Source organism: Thamnophis elegans, chromosome 10 (assembly GCF_009769535.1).
Source record: "Thamnophis elegans isolate rThaEle1 chromosome 10, rThaEle1.pri, whole genome shotgun sequence".
In the NCBI taxonomy this organism is placed as follows: Eukaryota; Metazoa; Chordata; class Lepidosauria; order Squamata; family Colubridae; genus Thamnophis; species Thamnophis elegans.
In genome coordinates, this window is record NC_045550.1 from 60,264,558 (window position 1) to 60,286,728 (window position 22,171).

General features: G+C 41.4%; 1 protein-coding gene across 1 annotated transcript; it reads left to right on the top strand.

The window, feature by feature from the left end:
- Nucleotides 1-1,650: 1,650 nt before the first annotated feature.
- On the top strand, nucleotides 1,651-20,376 carry ZNF639 (zinc finger protein 639). Its single transcript, XM_032225316.1, has 5 exons — nucleotides 1,651-1,758; nucleotides 13,748-13,825; nucleotides 16,943-17,050; nucleotides 18,264-18,395; nucleotides 19,027-20,376. Exons 2-5 carry the CDS (start codon nucleotides 13,768-13,770, stop codon nucleotides 20,175-20,177), a joined length of 1,449 nt encoding a protein of 482 aa, XP_032081207.1. The 5' UTR covers nucleotides 1,651-1,758; nucleotides 13,748-13,767; the 3' UTR covers nucleotides 20,178-20,376.
- Nucleotides 20,377-22,171: the final 1,795 nt, after the last annotated feature.

Genomic DNA, 22,171 nt, shown 5'->3' on the forward strand with positions numbered 1-22,171 from the left:
GATGCCTTGAATCTTAACTTATTTACGACAGCTTTTCCATTGTGGCTGGATTTGATTTCAACTTGTTCTCCATTAGCATTATTATCTTTTTATCCTGCCTTTTAGATATTTTGGGCAATTCAACATACCTAGCAATACGGGAGGAAGAGCTAGATGTCGCTGTGAAATGACGGACTTTCCCAGGGCTCTGGGATCGCCACCGAATTTGGGTCGCAGGACGGTCCAATCCAGACCTAAACCGTCCCAGAGAGACGGTGAAAGGGGAGGCATATCCTGTTGATCCCAGAAACATCCGCAAGTCTCTGGTGATCTGGGAAAAAGCCCCATTAGGCTGCTGGAACGGCTGACAGTTCCGTAATGTAGGGGCAGGAGAGAAGCATGTTGTTTTGGTAAGAGTTTTAAATCTTTTTTATTGGAGCGAGAATACCCTAAATTTGGAAATTTATTTTAAAATAAAAACATACCTAGCAATACATCATACAGATAGTCCCCCTTAACGATCATTAATGATCATTTCCAATTGTTGGCAGAAATGTCCTTCTGGGTTCAGCTCCAAGTTGCGGGGGGGGGGGGGAGACAATGGAGACATGGAGGCTGCTTGGAAGGATGGTTTAATGCAGGACAGGTTCACATGGCTTGAGTCCTGAATAGAAAAAGTGATCACATACTTCAGCGTTGGGTGATGAAGAAGAAAGAGAAAGAAGGACCTGGCTTTATACTCTCTGTTTGGCCTCACCTCTCTCTTTCCTGTTCCTGTGTAAGAAATGTATTCTGATTGGTTTTCAGACTCCCATGGGGCCATGCAGGGGCAACTCTCTAGGCTGTGTTTTAAGTTCCAAGTTTGAGTTTCCAGATGCCATGTGGTGAGTGGGGTAAAGAGCTAACACTATCATGCCTTAATCCCATCACTCTGGAGCTGAAGGGGGAAAGTCTTTGTTATGTAGAATAGACTGGCTTGGGCATTTTAATGAGCCGTTAAGAAAAGTGGGGGCTATTAAGAGTGAGTCTCTTTTCCTGCCTAAAAACATGTTTCTTCATTTCTGATCCAGAGAAATATAATATTCTGACTTTTCCATATTTCCCAGGATATTTCATTTTTGCAGGAGGGTGTGTGTGCTTAATTTCCTACCCCAGCATAGCTGGCTGGAGAATTCTGAGAGTTGGAGTCCACCAGTCTTAAAGTTGCCAAGTTTGGGGACCCCTGCTATAAATGCTAAAAGAAGAAAAGAAGATTGGTCATCTAAGGCAGTGTTTCTCAACCTTGGCTACTTGAAGATGTCTGGACTTCAACTCCCAGAATTCCCCAGCCAGCATTCGCTGGCTGGGGAATTCTGGGAGTTGAAGTCCAGACATCTTCAAGTAGCCAAGGTTGAGAAACACTGATCTAAGGATTTCACAAACTCTATTTGGATTAACATTTGGTACCACTGGAGGCTTCCAAGAAGAGATTGGACTGCCATCTGTCAAAAATGGCGTAGGTAGGGTGTCCTGCTTGGGCGGGGGAGAGGGGGGTGTTAAGACTCCCTTCCAACTCTTGTTATTCGGTTAACCTCACGCCTGACCCAGGTCGAGGAGCCCTGGCGCGAGAGAAAGGAAGGCAACGCGCCTGCGTATTGGCAGGCGCGCGCGCCCGCCTTTCCCAGAGGGGCGGGGCCAAGCCGTTCCCTCGCGCTTGCCAGGCTCCCGGCGCGCGCTCCCCGCCGGTCTCCCGTGGTTCCGACGGTGCGTGAGGCGACGTTTGCGGCCTTCTCTTTTGAGGTGAGTCTGGTCGCGTCTCTCCCGCTCGCGTGCGTCGGGTGGGGGGGGGGGCGCGCTTCAAGGCCGGGCCGGCGAAGGGGATTTGTTTCCCCTCCCCCTCCATGGATTTCCCCTTCCCAGGAGCTCGGAACGCCCGACTCGTCTTGCAGGGAACCAGGATGGGGGGGGGGGTCCTCGCTGCGGGGAGCGCCATGCCTTCTCGGTCTCCTCGGAAAGGGCGGCGAGCCTTCTCCGCTCGGTTATCGTGGCGGTTGTTCCCCCCACGCTTTCCCCGCGCTCCAAGGTTAAATGGCACCCGCGCGAACCGTTTGCGCCGCCTTTCCTTTTAAACAACCCCAGGTTGTTTTAATGGGAAATCTCTTCTTCCCGCCCGCCAGGCATCGGGTCGCCTCGGATTTCCCATTCTCATTTCCCCATAAAGGAATCTCGGGTCCGAAATACGATGTAATCCGAGCAGAAACCAGATTGAGGGTGTGTTTTTTCGGGGGCGGGGGGGGTAGAGGTCTGAGTCGACGGAGGAGGCTGGATTTGGAGGAGATTATTAAAAGGGGGGGGGGATAATTCATCCTTCCTATAAGAATATGGTCTTTGCATCATCTGCAACGGTTGGGACATATCTCTATATTTTCTGCCGATTGCTTTTTTAATGATAACTTAAGCTTGCTAAAAAAAAAAAGAGGGATTTTTTTATTTTTAAAAAAGTAAAATTAAAATAGGAGTGGTTTAACTGCTTTCCCTTCTTGCACTTCTCCCCATTTGAAAATGCCCCAGAAAGGAGATTTTTGAGGATTGTTAGTAGATCCCTCTTATTTCTCTTGTCTTTGAAATAAGTCTGCAAAAATGGATGTCCTTTCCCACTGCCTTCCTCTCTCTGTCTTGGGTAAATATGTTATACCTCACCAGAGGCAGATAATGGTAGCGCCTTGGTGTTGTAAAAATGTGTGCTGCCGGTTCAAACTTTCCTCATTCAAATAAGCCATCTTTGTAACACTTTAAAATCTTTTAAAATGGTAATGGCCTTCCTTGCTCTAAAGGTTTTATTTGCTGAAATATCTGAAATCTATTTTCCACTTAGAGCACCACCTTCCTCCCCAGATTCTGCATGGCTATTTTTTCTGTGGTCCATAAATTAAAGTTAAAGACAGTGGTTGTATGTGAATACCAAGCAAAACTTAGTTTTATTGCAGGGTGGGAAGAGTATTGTTTTAATATGATGTACAAACCAAGGCCCCTTTCCTTTCGTTAGCTTATGATTCATTGTAATATGGGAGTTCAGAAAAATGTAACCAGTTTAAGCATATTGTGTGAATCCAGTCAGTATATATCTGATTTAAATGTAGGAAAGATTGATTTCTTCTTCTGTTCTAAAATAACTCCATTCTTCTATTCAACCTGAGAATTTTTGACAGAAAAGGTTATATTATGGATCAAAGCACACAATCTTTATTTATGGCTATTCATTTAATTTAAAATATTTATATGACTGCCCCATCTTGCAGTACAGTACCTACAACCTGGGAGTAGCTAACTACAGTGATAAAATCAAAAACAATAAAATGCCAAGAAATATATCACAAAAAACCAAGTACCCAATCCATCATATACATCACATTCATTTACGGTATGTTATGGGTGCCCAACCTTTCACCTTGCCTAGGCCACATTGAGTAACGAGCAATTTTCTTGGGACACATATAAAATATATAATATGGTTAATGTATATAACTATACTATATAATATTCAACGTTTACAAGATTGTGGGGCCACATTTCTAGCTGTCCAGGGCCACATACAGGCGATGGATTTGAAATGCCTGAGCTATGGAATCCCAGAGGTATGTATGTATGTATTTGGGGGTGAAAGCTTGCTAGTTCTCAAAGGGGAAGGGTGTTCCACAGCAGGTCTGCCATGGAAAATGCATGCTTCTTAGGTTCCACTACATGAAAACAAATCAAAATTCAATCCATCTCTTTGAGGAACATTTATTGTTACGTTTCTTTCTTCATATTTTATGTAAAGGGCAGGTCATCTGCACCACAGTATTACTGTGTCATTTACAGATCATATGGTAGACACTCACTCACTCACTGTCAGAGTTCCAAATAACATCCAAAAGTGAATCGGAGTCTAAAGCAACATACTGCTCAAAATTCCAATTTATTAAGAGAGCCATGTTGGCACATTTGGGAAAACCCGAATCAGAAAGCTTCCTGGTTTTCCCCACCTAGTTGAAAGTTCAAGATCTTGCCTCCCACCCACAATTCCATCACATGGTCCAATCTCCCACTGCCATGCTGGCAGTTGCACCCATTCAGTTCCGGTCAGGTGCAGAGAGAAAGGATGACCTTGGCTTTCTAGAATGAATTTTATTTTGGCTACACAGTGGGTATCTCTGTACAACCCTCCTCCCATTTTCCCACAATAGAAAAAGACATAGTAGAATAATAGAAAGTGTGGCAGGCTAAAGATCCAAAAGAAAGCTGCAGGCCTGACACACACACACTCTTCTGTTGGCATAAAAGGAAAAGAAATTGAGGTTTCACTCGACATGACTTTTGGGTATTTTTAGATGCAGGTTTCCTTCTGACTTCCAGCTGATCCATATAGCCTCATATATAATCCAACCCACCACCCAAATTAGTGGAAATTTCACAGACCAGGGTGATCCCTAAGATATTGTGGTGATGGGAATTGCCTTTGGCAAACACAGAAATTTTTGAACTCAGCCAAAGGTTATTCATTTGGAAGCAGAGATGCATACTTGAGAGTGGTATGTCTGCTCTCTTCCTGTGCAAGAATTGTCTCTCTATTAAGGAGGTCAGCATCCAAGGTCTAAAAACTTGAGCAGTGCAGTTAAGAAGATAAATTGGAAACTTTGCAGGCAATATCTGAAAGTGAGAAAAGCATGAACAGCAATACTTCTTCCCATTCCCAAGTGCTTTTTCTGATCGTAATATTTACCATTGATATAGTCAAGATAATCTCGACCCATTGGATCATTGTTTCAAAGATATTTTTTTGCCTAAAGAGAGAAACAAAATACCCCTGGATGAGCAAAAATGCACTGGGAGTGCAGGGAACTTCCTGCCAGATCCCCAGTTGACTTACCTTAAGGAAAGCTGGCAGGGAGAATTGGAAATGTCAATCACATGACCACAGATGGGCTTGGCAGTCCTGAAGTGGCTATAACCTTGCCAAATTTCAATCTCAGAAGAGTCCTCGATTTTTGGATGCATTCTTTAAAAGTGAGCCCACCTGAGGTTCACGATTCAAACATTGTTGCCATATAATCTCTTTTTCCTCAATTGGTTACAAATGATGAAACAGATAAGAGAGATTTAGCAGTATATAGATTTTAGAAAGTTCAGGTTCTTTATAGACTTTTGTTGTTATTTTTTTCCATATCTTGAAAACTCATGCCTAAATAGCTTGATGGCATTATGACTACAGCTTCTCTGAACCCCATCTATATAATAGAATGTAGTTCAAAGGTTTATGAGGAAACCAATCCCTTCTTAGCCTATTTAACACCTCTCCTAGTTTCATTGTACACAAATCCCCATTACTCCAATAAAAGGTTTGCCATCTAGTGACTTGATGGCAGGGCAAGATAGAAACTTCAAGGACTTTTGTCATTGACTGTTCTCATAGCTCTTATGAGGGGCTTAACAGGTGCTTAACCAAGCATAATTCTCCCTTTGAAAAACATCTGCCTGCGCATAGATGATCTTTTTGAAGATTGCCTTGTATCCTGCACAGTTCAGGGTATTCTTTTTAGTGAATTTCCTTCAGGACATTTCAGTGCCTTGGGAACACTTCTATTTTGTGAACCAGGAATTAGAAACCCTTTAAGATTTCTTAAAATAAATTCAGTTTCTTAAGAAATACATTATGTTCACACACATACATAGATATATTTGTAAATTTCAACCTTCAATTTAGTGATAGATAACTCTTTTACTTTATGTTTATGTTGGAGGGACATGTCCAATTATAAAATAACTGCCATAATAGCATGCCAATCACAAATCAAAAAGCCAAATTAGTTGAGTGCGGGAAAATCAGTTCTTAGATGAGAAGAATTGATTAAATGGTGTTGATATATAAGGCTACAGTTTGATACCTTTTAGGATAATCCCTTAGATTTGCAATTGGAAATGTTTTTCTTTTGGTATCTGGCATTCCCAAATTTCACTCTACTCTTTATTTATGGAATATGTTTCCTGCCCTATTTTATTGCTTTATTGTCCCGCTTCTTAGTTTCTAAAGGAAAACAGTGCAGAAAGTGGCCTGAGGTCCATTACTTGTAGTAACATAGATCCAATACCTATGAATATGTATGTTTACTGTACATAATGTGTTGTTTATGCATTAGTCTCTACCATCTTTCTGAGATGTATAAATATGAGGGGGTGGGATTTCTCTCAATATTCTTTGGAGGAAGTCCCACTAAAACGTATTATTTAAGAGTGGCCCCCAGCCTTTTGGGCACCAGGGACCAGTTCTGTGGAGAGAGGTTTTTCTGTGGACCTAAATCAAGGAGCTACCAAGGAGAAAATCACACCACCACCAAGACTGGCATTATATTATAATACAAACAGGGAGCAAATCCCACACTCACTAGCCCTGATGATGTTACCTAGTTGGTAATGAAATGTCTGCAAGCAAACAACCAAGCTCAGAGAACACCAAGGACTCCACAGTTCAACCCTGATCTATAAATATTCTTTTCTATTAATAGAATTATTTGTCCATGTTTATACAAGAATTTGAGCTGCATAATATATTCCATTGGGAATTAAATAACATCCTTATTTTTAATTTTGGACAATTTGTAGTTCTCAATCACTTGATGTTATTTCTTTTTCTAATATTCAGAAATTCTATTTAGTGCCCTCAAGATGGTGGGAAGTGGGTGATTTCCCCCCCCTCCCACCAATGAACAGCTTATTTTATTGCCAAAGTTGGTTATTTGGTGGCTACGCTCCCTGTGTTTTGGAAGTGGAGACTAGGAAATACCCAACATGACCTTCGGACAGCTGTGCATTTACAGAGGAGGGGATGTTGAGACTGCAATTCTTGGAGAGGAGCAATCAGAACCTTATCAACTTTTATTTGTGGATGCTGGTTTGCGACCTATCTGTTTCTCATGTCCTTGGAAAGAACTGTGTTTCTCAAATGTCTCTAAAAGACAATATAATTTTCTGGGAAGCATTTGAGAAAAGAATGCTCTCCAACCATTTCATTTGAAAATATAAGCAAAAACTTTTCTGGGTCAACAGTGAACCACAGTCAAGACCATATCCTAAAGCAGGAAATAATAATGGTGTCAACTTTCAAAACAACTCTGGCTGAGGCATTGAGGATTTGATTTGCAACTTGATGAATTGGAATCTAATATGTTGCTGTCAGATGTGAAGAAGAAAGCACTTGGTTTGAAAAATATAGATATGCCAGAAGAAATTGAAAGGAATATGAATGCAAGAAATTCTGAGATAATGGAATTGATGAACAATGGACTGGACTTCCTTGGCAAGAGGAATGTGTTTTTAAGGATAATTTTGCAAACATGGATGTTGCAGAGATATTTACAACAGAGACTTATGAATTATGGAAATGAGAAGAAATTATTGGGAAAGTTTCAAATTAAAAACCTAAGGAAAGGTTTCATTATTAAGAGCCAAACGAGGGTACAATATTTGATCCTGGACAGATTAGTAATAATGACTGGGGTGATTTGTAATAGATAAGAAACTGTTGTACTCTGAGTAAATTACAATGGTAGACTGTTTACAGAAGGCCTTTACTTTGCTATTGTTTTTCAGATATATAAAACATATGACAGGTCAGTTAGGTTGCAGAGAGATGTAGAAATTTATAAATTTTGGACTTGTTTTGCAAGGGGGGAACTATTGCAATAGATTTGTCAGTGCTCAACTAGGATGAATGACATGGGGTGTTGTTGTTTTTTGTCCTTTTTACTTTTTTTAATGTTCTTGACTACTTTTGTTTTGTTTTTGTTGATTTTTTTTCTTTTTCTTTTAGAATTTTTTCTTTTTAATTTTTTGAATAAAAATATTTTTAAAAGAAAATTCTATTTAGCAACTTGAATGTTCTTTCACATTTTTATTTTACAGATTTGGAGATGCAAACGGTTAAATGAAAATCTAACCTGAAAAAATCATATTGCAAAGGATTCATTATAGTTAGAGGAAAATGCTCAGACAAATTTTCTTTCAGATCATTTCATTCTGCCCACAATATTATTCTTGAACATCAAAGAGGAGGAAAAAATGAGATATTCAAAACAGCAACAGCCAAAAGTTGTATAATTCTTAGAGAAGATGCTTACATTTTGGTAAACCCCCATAGAAGTTAACAAAAACTACGATGAATACACTCACTCCAATTTCAAGAAAAGGCTGACCCTTTATTCCCATTGGCCCCTAAACTACAGAGCTTCATTTTACATCACAATGAAAGCTTTGTTGTTCAGCCCTCAGAAGAGGGAGTTGCATTGGTGATAATGACAAATTTCAGCTAACTGTCAAAGCTTGTCAATAATCTAAAGCTTCTGAAAAAAGGAGTTTCTTCAACAATAGAGAACCAAGACAGAAACCTACTGTTTATTCCTGCTGGGTTTTAAATTCCACTTGTAGATAAAATACCATCACAAGTGTACTTCCACTCAGTTGGGGAAAATTTTACTATAGTGTTCTCTTTCATTCAACATTTTGTAGTGTGGATAGAGAAGCATTACGTGGTTTTTGTTTTTTAAAAAAACATTTTGGAGAAATAACTTCATAATCCCTTTTCACTCACATCTCTTAAATAGTGCCTCTCACTAGCTTACCTGGAAAGAATGGGTCATTTTGTTTCTGATCGTGCTTTTTCCCAGGTGCATGCTTTTAGGCTATAGTTTTTTAAGCCACATATGTAGCCTCCAGCCACATTTAAACAGGATCTGTCATTTTGTTTATAGATCTCCAGAAATCAGAGTCTTATAAATGAGTTTGAATGTCTGAACATTCTCTGCTGGTTTACTGATATTACCAGATTTGTGCTGGAAGGGGGCAGCTTTTGTTTAAAAGTGATATCAAATCAAGAACAACTTATTTTATAAGTAATATACAATACTAAAATAAGTTGCCTGGTGAGAATTGAGAACAGTCTAGCTAGGTTCTGCCATATCAGGATCACACTTATGAATTATGCATTGAAACTGACAGAAAAGAATCACCCTGAGCAAATATTGTCATATCTTTCTCCATAGTGAGGGGAGGAGTATCCAGGATATGTTGAGCTTATCCTCTTGTTGATTGGACTGAGTCAGATAAGCTCTTGGTATACATCCCTGGTCCACCAGGCTCCGCCCAGATATCAACTCAGTCCCTCAACCGGATGGATTGCCATCCTGGATCTCCAATAATTTGGAAAGAATTTTAAAGAAAGAAATAGGATTAATTCATTTCCCTACGGCAGCAGCCGCAAGCGAGCTGGACAGCTCCCTGAGCTGCACGAAAGCCTGCCAAAAGCCCCCTTGGGGGCAGCACGCTGCCCAGGCATCTGAGTGAGATAAGTATTACTCAGAAAAGGAAATCTGCCAGGCAAGCAGGAAACAAAGGGCACAAGCCTTCCAAAGGCAAGCTCTGCCGCAGAGGCTACAGCGGCGCCGGAGCACTCCGCCGCTCCCCACAGGCTTGAGCGGTGAGCCGTGGCTTCCTCAAGCACCACGGGGTGCGAATTGGGCCACCGGCAACCGTGGGCGCCACTGGATCCCCACCCAGAAGGTGAGCCTCGCTGCGGGAACTCTGCCGGGCACCAGAGCGCTCCACTGCTCCCCGCTGGGTTGAGCAGCGAACCGCGGCTTCCCAAACGCCGTGGAGCACCCGCACCATTATCCATGTGGCCCACCTCGCTGGAGGGGGTCCGCGGACAGAGCAAAGCCTCCAGCGGCGCCAGAAGGAGGCAGAAGAAGCAAAAACCAGCGGCAGAGGCGCGCAGCAGCTCCTCGGAGCACAAGGCACCAGAACAGGAAATTTAAAAGAGGCGCCCTTTGTCTCCTGGCACGGGTGCCATCTTGAAGCCGGGAGGAGCCACATGTTCCAAGATGGCAGCGCCCAGCAGCAACGAGGAGACCGACAGGACTCAAGTACTTGCAGCAACAGCCAGCAGCCCCACCAGAGGGGCAGAGGATCAAACAAGGTTAGTGACCACCCCAGAGGCTGCCCAGAAGGGGGGGGGAGAGCAAAGGCTAGAGATAAGTAGAAGCACCTTTCTCCCAGGGTGAAGCTGGAGACAGAGGGTGGTCACAAGCTTTCCAAGCCATCTAAGTATGAAAAGCAAAGGCACAAGAGGCTGGAGCAACTCTACAAAAAGGCAAGTGGCCTTAAGTCCATCCCAGGCTTGGGACAGAAGGGGAAGGCCCTGGGAGTCCCTGCAACAGGCGGGGCTACAGGGGAGGCACCCACATTGCAAGCAAGGATCCCTATTGACACATCAGGTCTTTGGGGTCTTCCTCAAGGGTGGCAATCACCCCCACATATGGCTTCCTTGGGATCAGCCCTGCCCACAGGGCTGCCACCTCTGGTTTTCCCCCACAAACAGGTGGGCATGGGTTCCAGTCAGCAACCCCCCACAGGGGTCCCCAATTTTCAAGACCTAATGATGCGGGCCTTCCAGCAATGCATAGCAGCGGCATTTCAGCAGCCACAAATGCAACCTCAGGTGGCATCCTCTCCTAGGATACCAGAGGGGCTTAGTTTGGCCATGAGCCCCTCAGTATGTTTCCCTCCCTAGGGATGTGTTAGCTTTGGTACGTCCCATCCTGGATACTCCTCCCCTCACTATGGAGAAAGGGTGTTGGTACTTACCTGATACGCCTCTTCTCATAGTGGGGGAGGAGTATCCAGACCCTCCCTGCCATGTGTTATGATGGATGTTGCACTAATATGTTCAAGTTATAATTCAATAAAAAGTTTGAAACCTTAACAAAGGTCTGGAGTGGATGGCACAATGGGTCGGATAGATTTCTTCGCCGATAACTGGGCAGAGCCTGGTGGACCAAGGGCGACCTGAGACTCCTGTGGCTGTGTGGTAATATTAAATTGAAAAGCATTTATGAACGTCTTTTATTTGAGAAATTATTGAATGTCATTTCTAATGCCTCAGGCCTTTGGGCATCTACATTTAATAACGGGCAATTCATATCCTAAAAAAAAAACCCTCTGTAAATAGTTCTTCAAATTCCCACCTCTCTATAATGTCCAGTTCCAAGGTTACAGTTAGTTTTACAGTTCTTATTTTAGAGTTCTCGTCCACCTTAAATTTATCTAATTCAGCTGCTGTGGAGAAGAGCAACAGAAGCCATCTTAGTCTTTTGTTCTTCCTTAATGTCCAGTTCCAGAATTGAAGTTAGTTATACCGTTCTTATTTCAAATTTCCGGTCCTCCTTAAATTTAGCTAATGTGAAAACAGAAGAGAAGCTGGAGCCATCTTGATCTTTTGTTTTAAAAAAATCTTCATATTTTCCCAGTTCTTGATTTTATTATTATTATTTCCCGTGCTACCTTATGGTTGCTCAAAACATATTAATTGGAACAAACTTGTGAACAGCCAACTCGGGTATGTTTGCTTCGTCTCCTGCTTTTCCAAGTTCTGATTTATGGCAGTTGGTTAATTTAATATCCCACACAGGCAAGATTAGGTTATCAGTTATCAGTGAGAAAATAGTGCTTTTTCCTTGATTTTTCTCCCTTGTTGCATTCCATCTCTCATTAATTGGAGTTGCTTAAGATATATTAGTTAGAAGAAATTTGGACGAAATAAATCACCTCGGAATATTTGGTTAGTATTTTAAATCCAAAACCAAATTTAGAGTTTGTATTTGAGTGGGTTCTTCACTTCTCTGCTTTCTCCCTTTCTGTCCAAATTGTTTGAAACAAATGGCTTTTGGGGGGGGGGTAGTGTTTCAACCCTCCATTTTCTCTTTCTTTCCTTTTGCCAAAAATCCAGATCTGTCTATTAATATTATTTGTACTGTCAAAATTCTTTTCCAAGTTTTGATTTATCACTGGGTTAAATGAATCTTCTTACCTGTCTTCAATCTCTTCCTCACGCTCCTGTTCAGTTGCTTTGGCTGGAATCCAGCTTCTTGTGCAGTCATGTTGCCATGCTGCTGCCACTACTCCGATTCAGAGGCCAAATCTCCTATCTGCGAGGGACCTGTTGCCGCCCTCTGGATCTGATGAGACACTGCCCCTTCTTCGCCCCCCCTCCAGGGGGGTTCTGATCCAAAAAGGACCTCGGACTTGGTTTATCAGACAGGGTTCATGTGAGGCTCTAAAAAGCTCACATCCCAATTCCTGTTCAGCTGGAGAACTTCCTGCTTCTTTGCATAATTCAATTCTTATTGTCTTTTTTGTGGCTGTTATTCAGTGAACAACCATTGATCCACTGTCATTAAATGAATGTTGAAATCCAAACTATTGTAAAACGCATTCAAGATGTTGAAAACAGTTGCCTGCTTGCCAAGCGTTTGCAGTGTGGTCATCTGGCCATGGAGGACACATACCTGTATTTGGTACAGATAGTCCTCAAGTTATGAATGTAATGGAGCCTGCTGATTACATTTGTAACCTGAGGATTCGTTGGAGTGAATCACGTACAATGAAAAAGAAACCTCGCTGCTTTCACCCACGCATTTGCTAATCAAATGCGTAGGTCATTAAGTGCACATGAGGTATTTCAGGGTGGGGAAGGCCATGGGAGGGGCCTAGTGATGGAGTAGGCCACCTGCTTTAGACCACCCAAAGCCTCCTCTGACCCACTGAGATACCTCATGCGTTTGCTTCCCCCCACCCCATCCTGCCACACTGTATAACTTTCCTTGTGAAGATCTAGCAAGCTGTCTCCTATCCAGCCTCTCATTCCACGCAAGATCACAGCCCCCAGAAGCTTCCAGTCTCCACGCAAAACATTTGCAAGCCGGTGGGACCCTTTGAGGGAGTGAAATCCTGCTGCCTCAAAGCATCCTGTTAGCTTGCAAAGGTTTTGCGTGGAGACTGGAAGCTTCTGAGGGCCGTGATCTCGCAGCCTGAAGTCCTGTGAGATCACAGTGCCCAGAAGCTTCCAGTTTCTGCCCAAAATGTTTGCCAGCTGATGGGACACTTCGAGGCAGTACAATTTCTCCAAACAAAAAACCCCCAAACCCCTTGGCAGAGAGGAGACAGATCTTCGCATGGTGAGTCCGGCAGGGCAGAATGGGAGGGGGAAGCAATTGTGGGAATGCGGGGGGGGGGGGGAATAGACAGGGTGAATGTTGTAGTGCCTCTGCGGTTGTTCATGACTGCCGTTGTGCTGCATGTTCGTAATTTCAGGACTATGTCGTAAATACTTGCGGGGTCACTGCGTAACTTTGAAGAGTCACTAAGTGAACTGTCATAACTCGAGGATTACTTAAATACAAGACTTCCAGGGCATTCCAGAGCTAGATTAGAAAACTTCTGAAATTCATCCAAAAGAGAGCAGTGGCAAGTTACTAAATATCATTGCCAAAAAAAACAGGAGTGAGCTCAATTCTAAGTAATTTGTGTTATTGTTGCCGCTGCTGCTGTTAAATAATTGGCAGCCTAGATTTATTAGACATTCTCTTAAAAAACATCCAGGGATCAGTTAGCATTGCCACCTCCAACAACCTGCTTCCCAGTCTGTTAAATGGCAGTTGCAAAATTCTCAGCAGATCAGTATTTTTGGTGCCCCAAATTAAGGACGGTTGTACTTGGGAGATCTGGGTCTGTATTTTAACTGAACCCGCCTGAAAGAGCACTTTGTGGGTGTTTGGGCAGATAGATTAATTGTGTTGGTCAATGGAGTGGGGTTTGGGTTTCTCTTTTGAGGATTCCATCTATGTTTCTCTTTATTCTTTATAACTGCAAATTGACCACTAGTGCATTAACTGAAATGTTTGACTTTGATTGCTGCCTGCAGTTATTTCAGACTAAAGCAAAATGAATGAGCATCCAAAGAAAAGGAAAAGGAAGACTCTGCATCCTTCACGCTACTCAGGTAAATCAAATGTAGCTATATTTACCCAATTTCAGTTACTGTAAATTGCATTTCCCCCAAATGTGTTTGTTAAACTTTGCAGAAGCTAGATTTTTTAAAATGAAATTGGTTAATTAAAAAATGAATTCTTAAAATTCTGGGTATAGACTGTATAATTCATTGTTACATTGTATAAGTAACAGGACAAAGTAATTGGTTGTAGTAGAAATATTGATGTCTGTATCCTAGAATGTAAATGTTGAAGGTATCTTGAAGACGATCTAGTCCCAGGATGGCGAACCTATGGCCTGCGTGCTGTAGGTGACATGCGGAGCCATTTGTCAGGCATGCGAGGCGTTGCTGAGTTCTGAAAAGCTGAGTTCAGTCTTTTTTTAAACCATTTTTCGCCCTCCCCAGGCTCCAGAGGCTTTATAGGAGCCTGGTGATGGCGAAAAGAGCCTCTCCCCCCCCCCCCAGGAGGACCTCCGGAGGCTTCAGGAGCTTCCCTAAAGCCTCCGGAGCACAAGAAAAACCGGCCCTATGGGCAAACTGGAAGTTTGGGAACGGACTTCTGGTTTGCTCATAGGGTCAGTTTAAGCCTCAGACTAAAAACGACGCTGTGAGCAAACCGGAATTGACTTCCGGTTTGCTTGTAGCATTTTTTGCCCTACAGAGGCTTTGGAAAGCTTCTTGAAGGTCCCTGAAGCCCCCGGAGGGCCTCCAGGGGGGCGGGGAGGCTGTTTTCACCCTCCCCAGGCTCCTATAAGGCCTCTAACCTGGGGAGGGCGAAAAAAGCATGCAAAAAATGGGGGGGACGGAGCACCTCTCATGAATGCGCACTGGGGGGGTCACACATTGCATTATGGGTGTGGCATGCCCGCCCATGACCCCCCTACGCTCCCCCCCCTCACGGCACGTGATCCAAAAAAGGTTCGCCATCACTGATCTAGCCCAATCCCTAAATTTAACCCAGTTCCTATACATTTTATTTGTAATTTGCTATTGGCTATGCAGCAAAGAACAGGGGGTCTGAGTGTGACAGAGGGGCTGGGTGCTTAGCAACACAGGTATTTGCCCGATATAACCCTGCCAGGCTACAACATACCCTGCTTCTGGTTTGAGATATGTACCAGACTCCCAAGTTATACAAAAAAAACAAGATCGCAGGAGTTAGATCACTGGTAGATGCAATTTTAATTCTTACAGAAGCGAAATAGCAAGTTATTATTATGTCCCCGTAATTCTACCTATTCTACTACTATTATGTCTCTTCAATATTCTGGCAAACAGAGTCCTGATAAAATTCTTTATAGAGAAGATAGTGATGCTCTCTGGGTCCTGTCTTTTTTTAAAAAAACCAATTACCTGTGAGTACTTCGAATGACCTCAGAGAACTGCTACCTTTCTTTGCTTAAATGAAGATGAGAGCAATTCGCAATTTAATGATCTTATATGCCGCCCAATCCCGGAGGACTCCGGCCGGCTTACAAATACAAAATAGAATAAAATAACATATAGGGGAAAGAAACACACAGTTTAAAAAACACACAACATACATTTGACTTAAACTGGGGGTTGGACCAGATTTTAAAAAATCAGCAACCCCAAGCCTGTCGAAACAGCCAGGTTTTGGTGGCTTTTTGGAAGGCCATGAGAGTGGGAAGGGTCCAGATCTCTGCTGGTAGATCGTTCCACAGAGCCGGAGCAGCTTCAGAGAAGGCTCTCCCCCGAGTGGTCGCCAGCCGGCATTGTCCGTTCAACGGCACCCGGAGGAGGCCAAGCCTGTGAGTTCTTATCGGACGTTGGGAGGTGTGTAGCAGGAGGCGGTCTCTCAGATATAAGCAGCCATAATTACCCCTCAAAAAGAAAATGAATCAAAGGACAAGCCACTGTGCAATAAAGCGCCATCAGATTTAGAGACTAGCAGAAGAATGGATAAAGAAATAGTAGTGATTTTCTGACACAGAAGGAAACCAAGAGACTAAAGTTGGGCAAACCTGGCAAAGAAGAGGAAAATGCAAGGAATCTGAGACTTCTGGGTAGGGCTGGTAGGTGCTAGGAGATTAGATGCACGAAAGAGAAAACAGGAAGGTGTCCCTGTATATGTTCTGGGTGTCAGACCTGGAAGCCATCTACTGTGGAGAAATGGGAGGGGGGATTATATGGCGTATGGTTGATACATAGTCAAAATAACATTCTTTCTCAGAAAGTCAAGGCCATCTTGCCGTGCAGCTGCAATGAAGTGACTGGCAGGCATCTCCAGTTTTGGATGGTGCCTGATTGGATCATGTGATGGACATGTGGTTGCTGGGCAGGGACTTGGACTTTGGTTTGGGTGGGGAAAACCTGGATTTGGGTTTTCCCAGATGTGCCAATATGATATCTTTAATAAAATGGAACTTTGAGGAAGTTCAAGCCTCGTTGGGGGTGTTATTTGGAACCTGACACTGGGTAGAAGCAGATAGATAGCACTGAAGAATTTTTGCAATTAAGAAGGCTGGAGGAGGTGAGAAAGAAAATCAAGATTGGCCTTCTTGATTATCTTGGGTATAAGGAGAGGGAAATAAACTTTCAGGCTTTTAAGTTTTTGTTCTGATAGGCTATATCATCTACTATCAGAAAAGTTGAATTTTAGAACTGAAGGGAAAAGAGTTAAGAGAGAGATCTGCATGAGAAATAGAATTGTGGATTCAAAGATACAATTTTATCTACAGGAGCACAAATCCCATTTTTGTTTTGCATTTAGCTTCAGTATTAAGCATTGTTATTAGTTATCTCTTTCTTCCATAAATATAATAATACCTGGTAAAGGGGATCACGAGAAGAGAAAGAATTCTTCCTCTCTCATATATATAACAGGCCACCTATTGGTTTTATGTTAGTTGAAGTTTATTAGAGTCATAGACCACCATCCAATTTTTGTGCATTTATATATTCCTTTCTTGGTCTGCAGTTCTGTAACACTTAACTAGGAATAAATGTGGCCTACCCAGTATTTTTTAAAGAAACCTATTAAGGATTTTACTATATTCTCTATAACATCAAATAATTTAGCCACAAAAAAATTTATGCCAATCTCAAGAAATATATTCCATCAGATATTTTAAGTTCATACTTTTGTCTTTTTTTCTGTCTTAGATTCTTCAGGAATTCCAAAATACATAGATAATAGTGGCATATTTTCTGACCATTGTTACAGTGTCTGTTCCATGAAACAGCTAGACACAAAAGTTCCTGAAAGCCGAGGTAAAATTTGCATTTTGCAAATTTATTTGCAGGTATATTTTTGAGCAGGTTGCCTATCTCCTTGTACGTGTTATGAAAGATTTGAATAGTATTTTGCAAAATATCCTATTTTAAGGACTATGTAGCGGGAACCAACAAAAATTTATGAAAAGATAACTATAAATGCTGTCAGGATGTGTTAAAAATTGTAAGACTGCAGAAGTAGATGGTGTAACTGGATGGGAAAATTGCTTTTGATATGTCTATGCTGCTTAATATTTATTTGCATTTGTGCTTGACAATTATTTTGTACAAAGGAAAAGATAAAAAGGGAATGCAAAATCTACAAGGACATTAGTTTGTTATATGCTGAGGATTGTTTGCCCAATTTTTTATCAAAAGGTTACAAGGTATGCAGAATTGTGAGTGGTGTACTGTGGCTTTATGTTGAATAGAATCTGCAGAAGAGATTTTTATATGTGCAAGTGAAAAAGAAAAGTTTACTGCATGTGTGATGTTTAAAATTTATGATAAAATGAAAAGGCATGAAATGTAGAGTGATTTGTGAAAATACGTTTGATGAATTTTATGCACATACACACACATACATATATAATGGATTAAAAGTTGGGGTTAATTAAGGGTACCTGAGCCATCATAATGTGTCATGATTGCACAAGGCAACAACTGGCAACTCCATTTTTATAGACAACTACCTTTTACTGATATAGGTGACTTCAGAAACATTTGACAGGATTACTAATATTTTTGAAAGAAGTGCCTCTGAGTAGATATGATTTCAAATAATCAGTTCAGATTGGTATGTTAAAATATGCATTGGAAATTTAAATATTTAAGGAAACAGTAATGTTTTAAAACATGTCATGTTATATCATCACATACCATGCATGACATAATAAATATGGACAAGTTTAGGAGAAGCAGGCATAACTTAGTAGACTTTCTCAGTGTCTGTAGTTATTCTATCTGTACAGAGGAAATAAGTTAGTTTTTAAAAAAATGTACTACAGTGTACTCAAGTAGGAGGGAGCCATATTATTTGTTATGAGTCTTGTAACAAAGTATGAAACATGCTCTGAATTGCATGTTGTAGAGCTACTGAAAAGGAATGAATTGAATTAGGAGGCTAACACAGGAATGCGCTGAATTGTGTGCTGAATAGGTGCCTATATAAATTGATTAAATTAAATAGAATAATCTCTTTTCTCCACAGGTCGATTTCATAACACGACGTCTAGTATAGATACTGAGGAGGATGGCAGCCCGGTGTATGCTGGGACATCTCAGTGGAGTGGGATCCAGTCTAATGTTCCGGGGACACATTTGATGGACCCTAAGAAAAAAGGTAAGAGAAAGGCGATTGTGTCGGTTCCTATTTACTCTCCCTATTCTTAATAATGCCAAAATGAGAAAGGGGGTGGGGTGGGGAAAATAGATGTCAAGTAATAAAACCCCTTTCTGAACATTAAAATTTTTAGAGCCTAAGAGCCTGTGCATTGTAGTCATTAGAACAAAGGTAGATCATCTCATGCCCTCCAGATGTTTGGGGCTATAAACCAGAATCCTTTGATACTGGGCTTGTTCCCAAAGCATGTGATAGTTTTATATAACAACATATAGAATATAAGAAAGCTATCTTCAGCTTCTTAATGAAGGACAATACACACCTCTGAGATTCAGATTTGCAGTTCAGATGAGTTCAGCAGAACTGACAAAATAAATACGCAAAGAATATAGTATTCCAACAAAAATAATGATATTGCAAGTAAGCTTTTATTTTCTATCATAGCATTCAGTACCTCCCTCTACTTATTCTTAGGGAGATCTGGCACTCCCCTCCCTCCCCTTAGGAATAGAATTAAAATCTGTCCCCTGGTGATGTTGGTTGTTTTGATAAAAGAAATACTCTATACATTAAAATATAAAAATGTAATAGAGTCCATTCTTTGTAAGTTTGGTCTTGGCTCCTTTTACAGATAAAAACAACAATAACGGAGTTTTTAAAGATTCGTGCGAGTCCCCTGTCTTCAGTGACAGTTTGACGGAAGAGGAGAAGCCTTTGGACATTCAAACTGTAGAGATCTCCACTACTGAAGTCCAAGCTGTAGAGGTCCATGACATTGAAACTCAGACCGTTTCCCCCGAGAAACTTGAAGCAGAAGAGGCAGAGGAAATCCCAGTTGGAAGTTGCAAGGGGCTTGACAAAAATCCTCCTTCGAACGCCGCCATTCCGCCCAAATGGCCCCTGCTACGAGCAAACAGCAGCGGTTTGTACAAATGTGAACGGTGCACGTTTAACAGCAAGTATTTCTCTGACCTGAAGCAGCACATGGTGCTAAAGCATAAAACCTGCCCCGAGGGCAACATCTGTCGCGTGTGCAAGGAAACCTTCTCTTCCAAAAAAGTGCTCATTGAACACTTGAAACTTCATGACGAGGACCCCTACGTTTGCAAATATTGCGACTACAAAACTGTGATGATTGAAAACCTGAGCCAGCATATAGCGGACACGCATTTCAGCGACCATCTTTACTGGTGTGAGCAGTGTGATGTTCAGTTCTCTTCCAGTAGCGAGTTATACCTCCATTTCCAGGAGCACAGCTGTGATGAGCTCTACCTGTGCCAGTTCTGTGAGCACGAGACGAGCGACCCCGAAGACTTGCACAGCCATGTGGTGAATGAGCACGCGGGCCGGTTGATAGAGCTGAGCGACAGCTACAACAGCAGGCAGCCCCAGGGCCATTACAGCCTGGTCAACAAGATCAGCTTTGACAAGTGCAAGAACTTCTTTGTGTGTCAAGTGTGCGGCTTCCGCAGCAGGCTTCACACCAATGTCAATCGCCACGTGGCGATAGAGCACACCAAAATATTCCCTCATGTTTGCGATGAATGTGGGAAAGGCTTCTCAGGCATGTTGGAATATTGCAAACACTTAAACGGCCACCTGACTGAAGGCATTTATTTGTGTCAATATTGCGAATATTCGACAGGACAGATTGGAGACCTCAGAAGTCACTTGGACTTCAGGCATTCAGCTGAACTGCCTCACAAGTGCACTGATTGTTTGATGAGGTTTGGTAACGAAAGAGACCTTTTGAGTCATCTTCAGATACACGAAACTGCTTGATTGTGGTTGTGTGAATTTTCTCACCTGTCCTAGAATAATAGCATTTCAGAGTTTCCATCAGCATAAAAAGCAGCTGAGCCTCTGGATAGTGTATTTCATCAAATGTTTAATGCATAATAGATAACATGTACAGTTGTCTGGAAACAGCATTAAATTCTATGACAGAAATAAACATAACCAGCCAAATGTGTATTATTTGTGTTCATATTACTATTTAAAAATCAAAACAGAACTTATTTAGATATGTGCCCTGACACGTGACATGAGTTTGTCATCTGAGCTTTCTTCATGCGCATGATGATCTTTCTACCTCACAGATTTCCTAGTATTTGCTTTTATTTATAGAACCATAGGACTTTGAATGTCATTCTTATACCCAGATACCTTAAATCTAGCCATTAAGAGGGTTTTTTTTATTTGCCAGTATCTCTGTACAATGATAGTATTGGAAATACCAGTTTTGGCTAAAGAGCGAAATAAAAAGAACGAACAAATAAATAGACAATATAACTAATGAATTTTAAATACTCTTCAAAAAAATCTTTCATATCATTTTTACTTTTGTGATTCATTACTCTGTTTCTGCAAGAATCCTCAATTTAAACACACATATATTTCTATCCACAGTATCTTTTTTCCATTTATTTTATTAAAAATAAATATCCCATATTCAGTATGAATCAGCCCTGAGACAAGAAAACCAATTAGCCTAAAATATTATCAGCAGCATAATACTCTATAGTACTAGACATATCTTTTCAGAAGTAGGTTCCATTGAGTTAAACGGGACATGTGCCCAGGACAGACATTGTCCTCTTATCCAATGTTTTAATTTCCAAGCCTACTGTAAAGCAGTTTTGTTTTAAAAATGAAACGTTGCTATGTAAAGCATCAGTAATGCTAGTTACTGAGTGAACCATTTCAAACAACCTGTTTATGTTGAGCTATTTTAGCAGTTCTGTTAATAGAATGCTGTGGCCCCAAAAGATTCTTCATTTTAATGAATATAACATCATCTAACAATTGCCATGAGTATTGTAGCTGTGGAGAGTTAATTCTTTTCTTGATTGATGGTTAATGTAATTTTATTCAGTCAAAAGCCCCCTTAACTGCCCAATTTCTATAAAGTTCACTTAAATTTTTTTAGGTTTCAACATGTACATCTTGGATTTAGATCTGTCATACCATGGGGGAAATAAGGTTATACAGGGAGTCCTCAACTTATAACAGTTCATTTAGTTATTGTTCGAAGATATACCTACTGAAAAAAGGGACTTTGAATGTTTTTCAGTTATGATCTGTGACGTATCCCCATGATCATGTGATCAAAATTCAGATGCTTGGCAACTAATTCATACTTAGACTATTACTATGTTCCACGGTTATATAATCACTTTTTGCAATCCTTTGACAAGCCCAACGGGGAAGCCATATTCACTTAACAACCAGGTTACTAACTTATCAACAGCAGTGATTCATTTAACTATGTCAAGAAAGGTCATAAAATGGGGGCAAAATGCACAACAAATGTTTCACTTAATGTAATTTTGGAGCTCAGTTGTGATCGTTAAGTTGATGACTACCTGTACGTTATGTAGCAGTTACTTGTTACAAACACATAACAGAAGTCCATCATTCCCGTTGTCTAAAGATAGCTGTTTTCCCCATATGAAAAATCCAATCATGACAGAACGTTCTTGAATGAGGAGATATGCCACTTTTGGATGAAGCTAAAAAATTCCAGAGAATTACTGAAAGCCTGGCGCTTGGTCAAATCAGCCATCAACAGGCACATAGAACTAAACCACATATACATACAAAATCATTCATTCATACATACACACTGGTTAAAATGCAGTACTGTAGACTACTTCTGCCTGCCTGCCTGCAATTTGGCAGTTCGAATTTCACCAGGCTCAAAGTTGACTCAGCCTTCCATCCTTCTGGGATCAATAAAATGAGGAGCCAGATTGTTGGGGACAATATGCTGACTC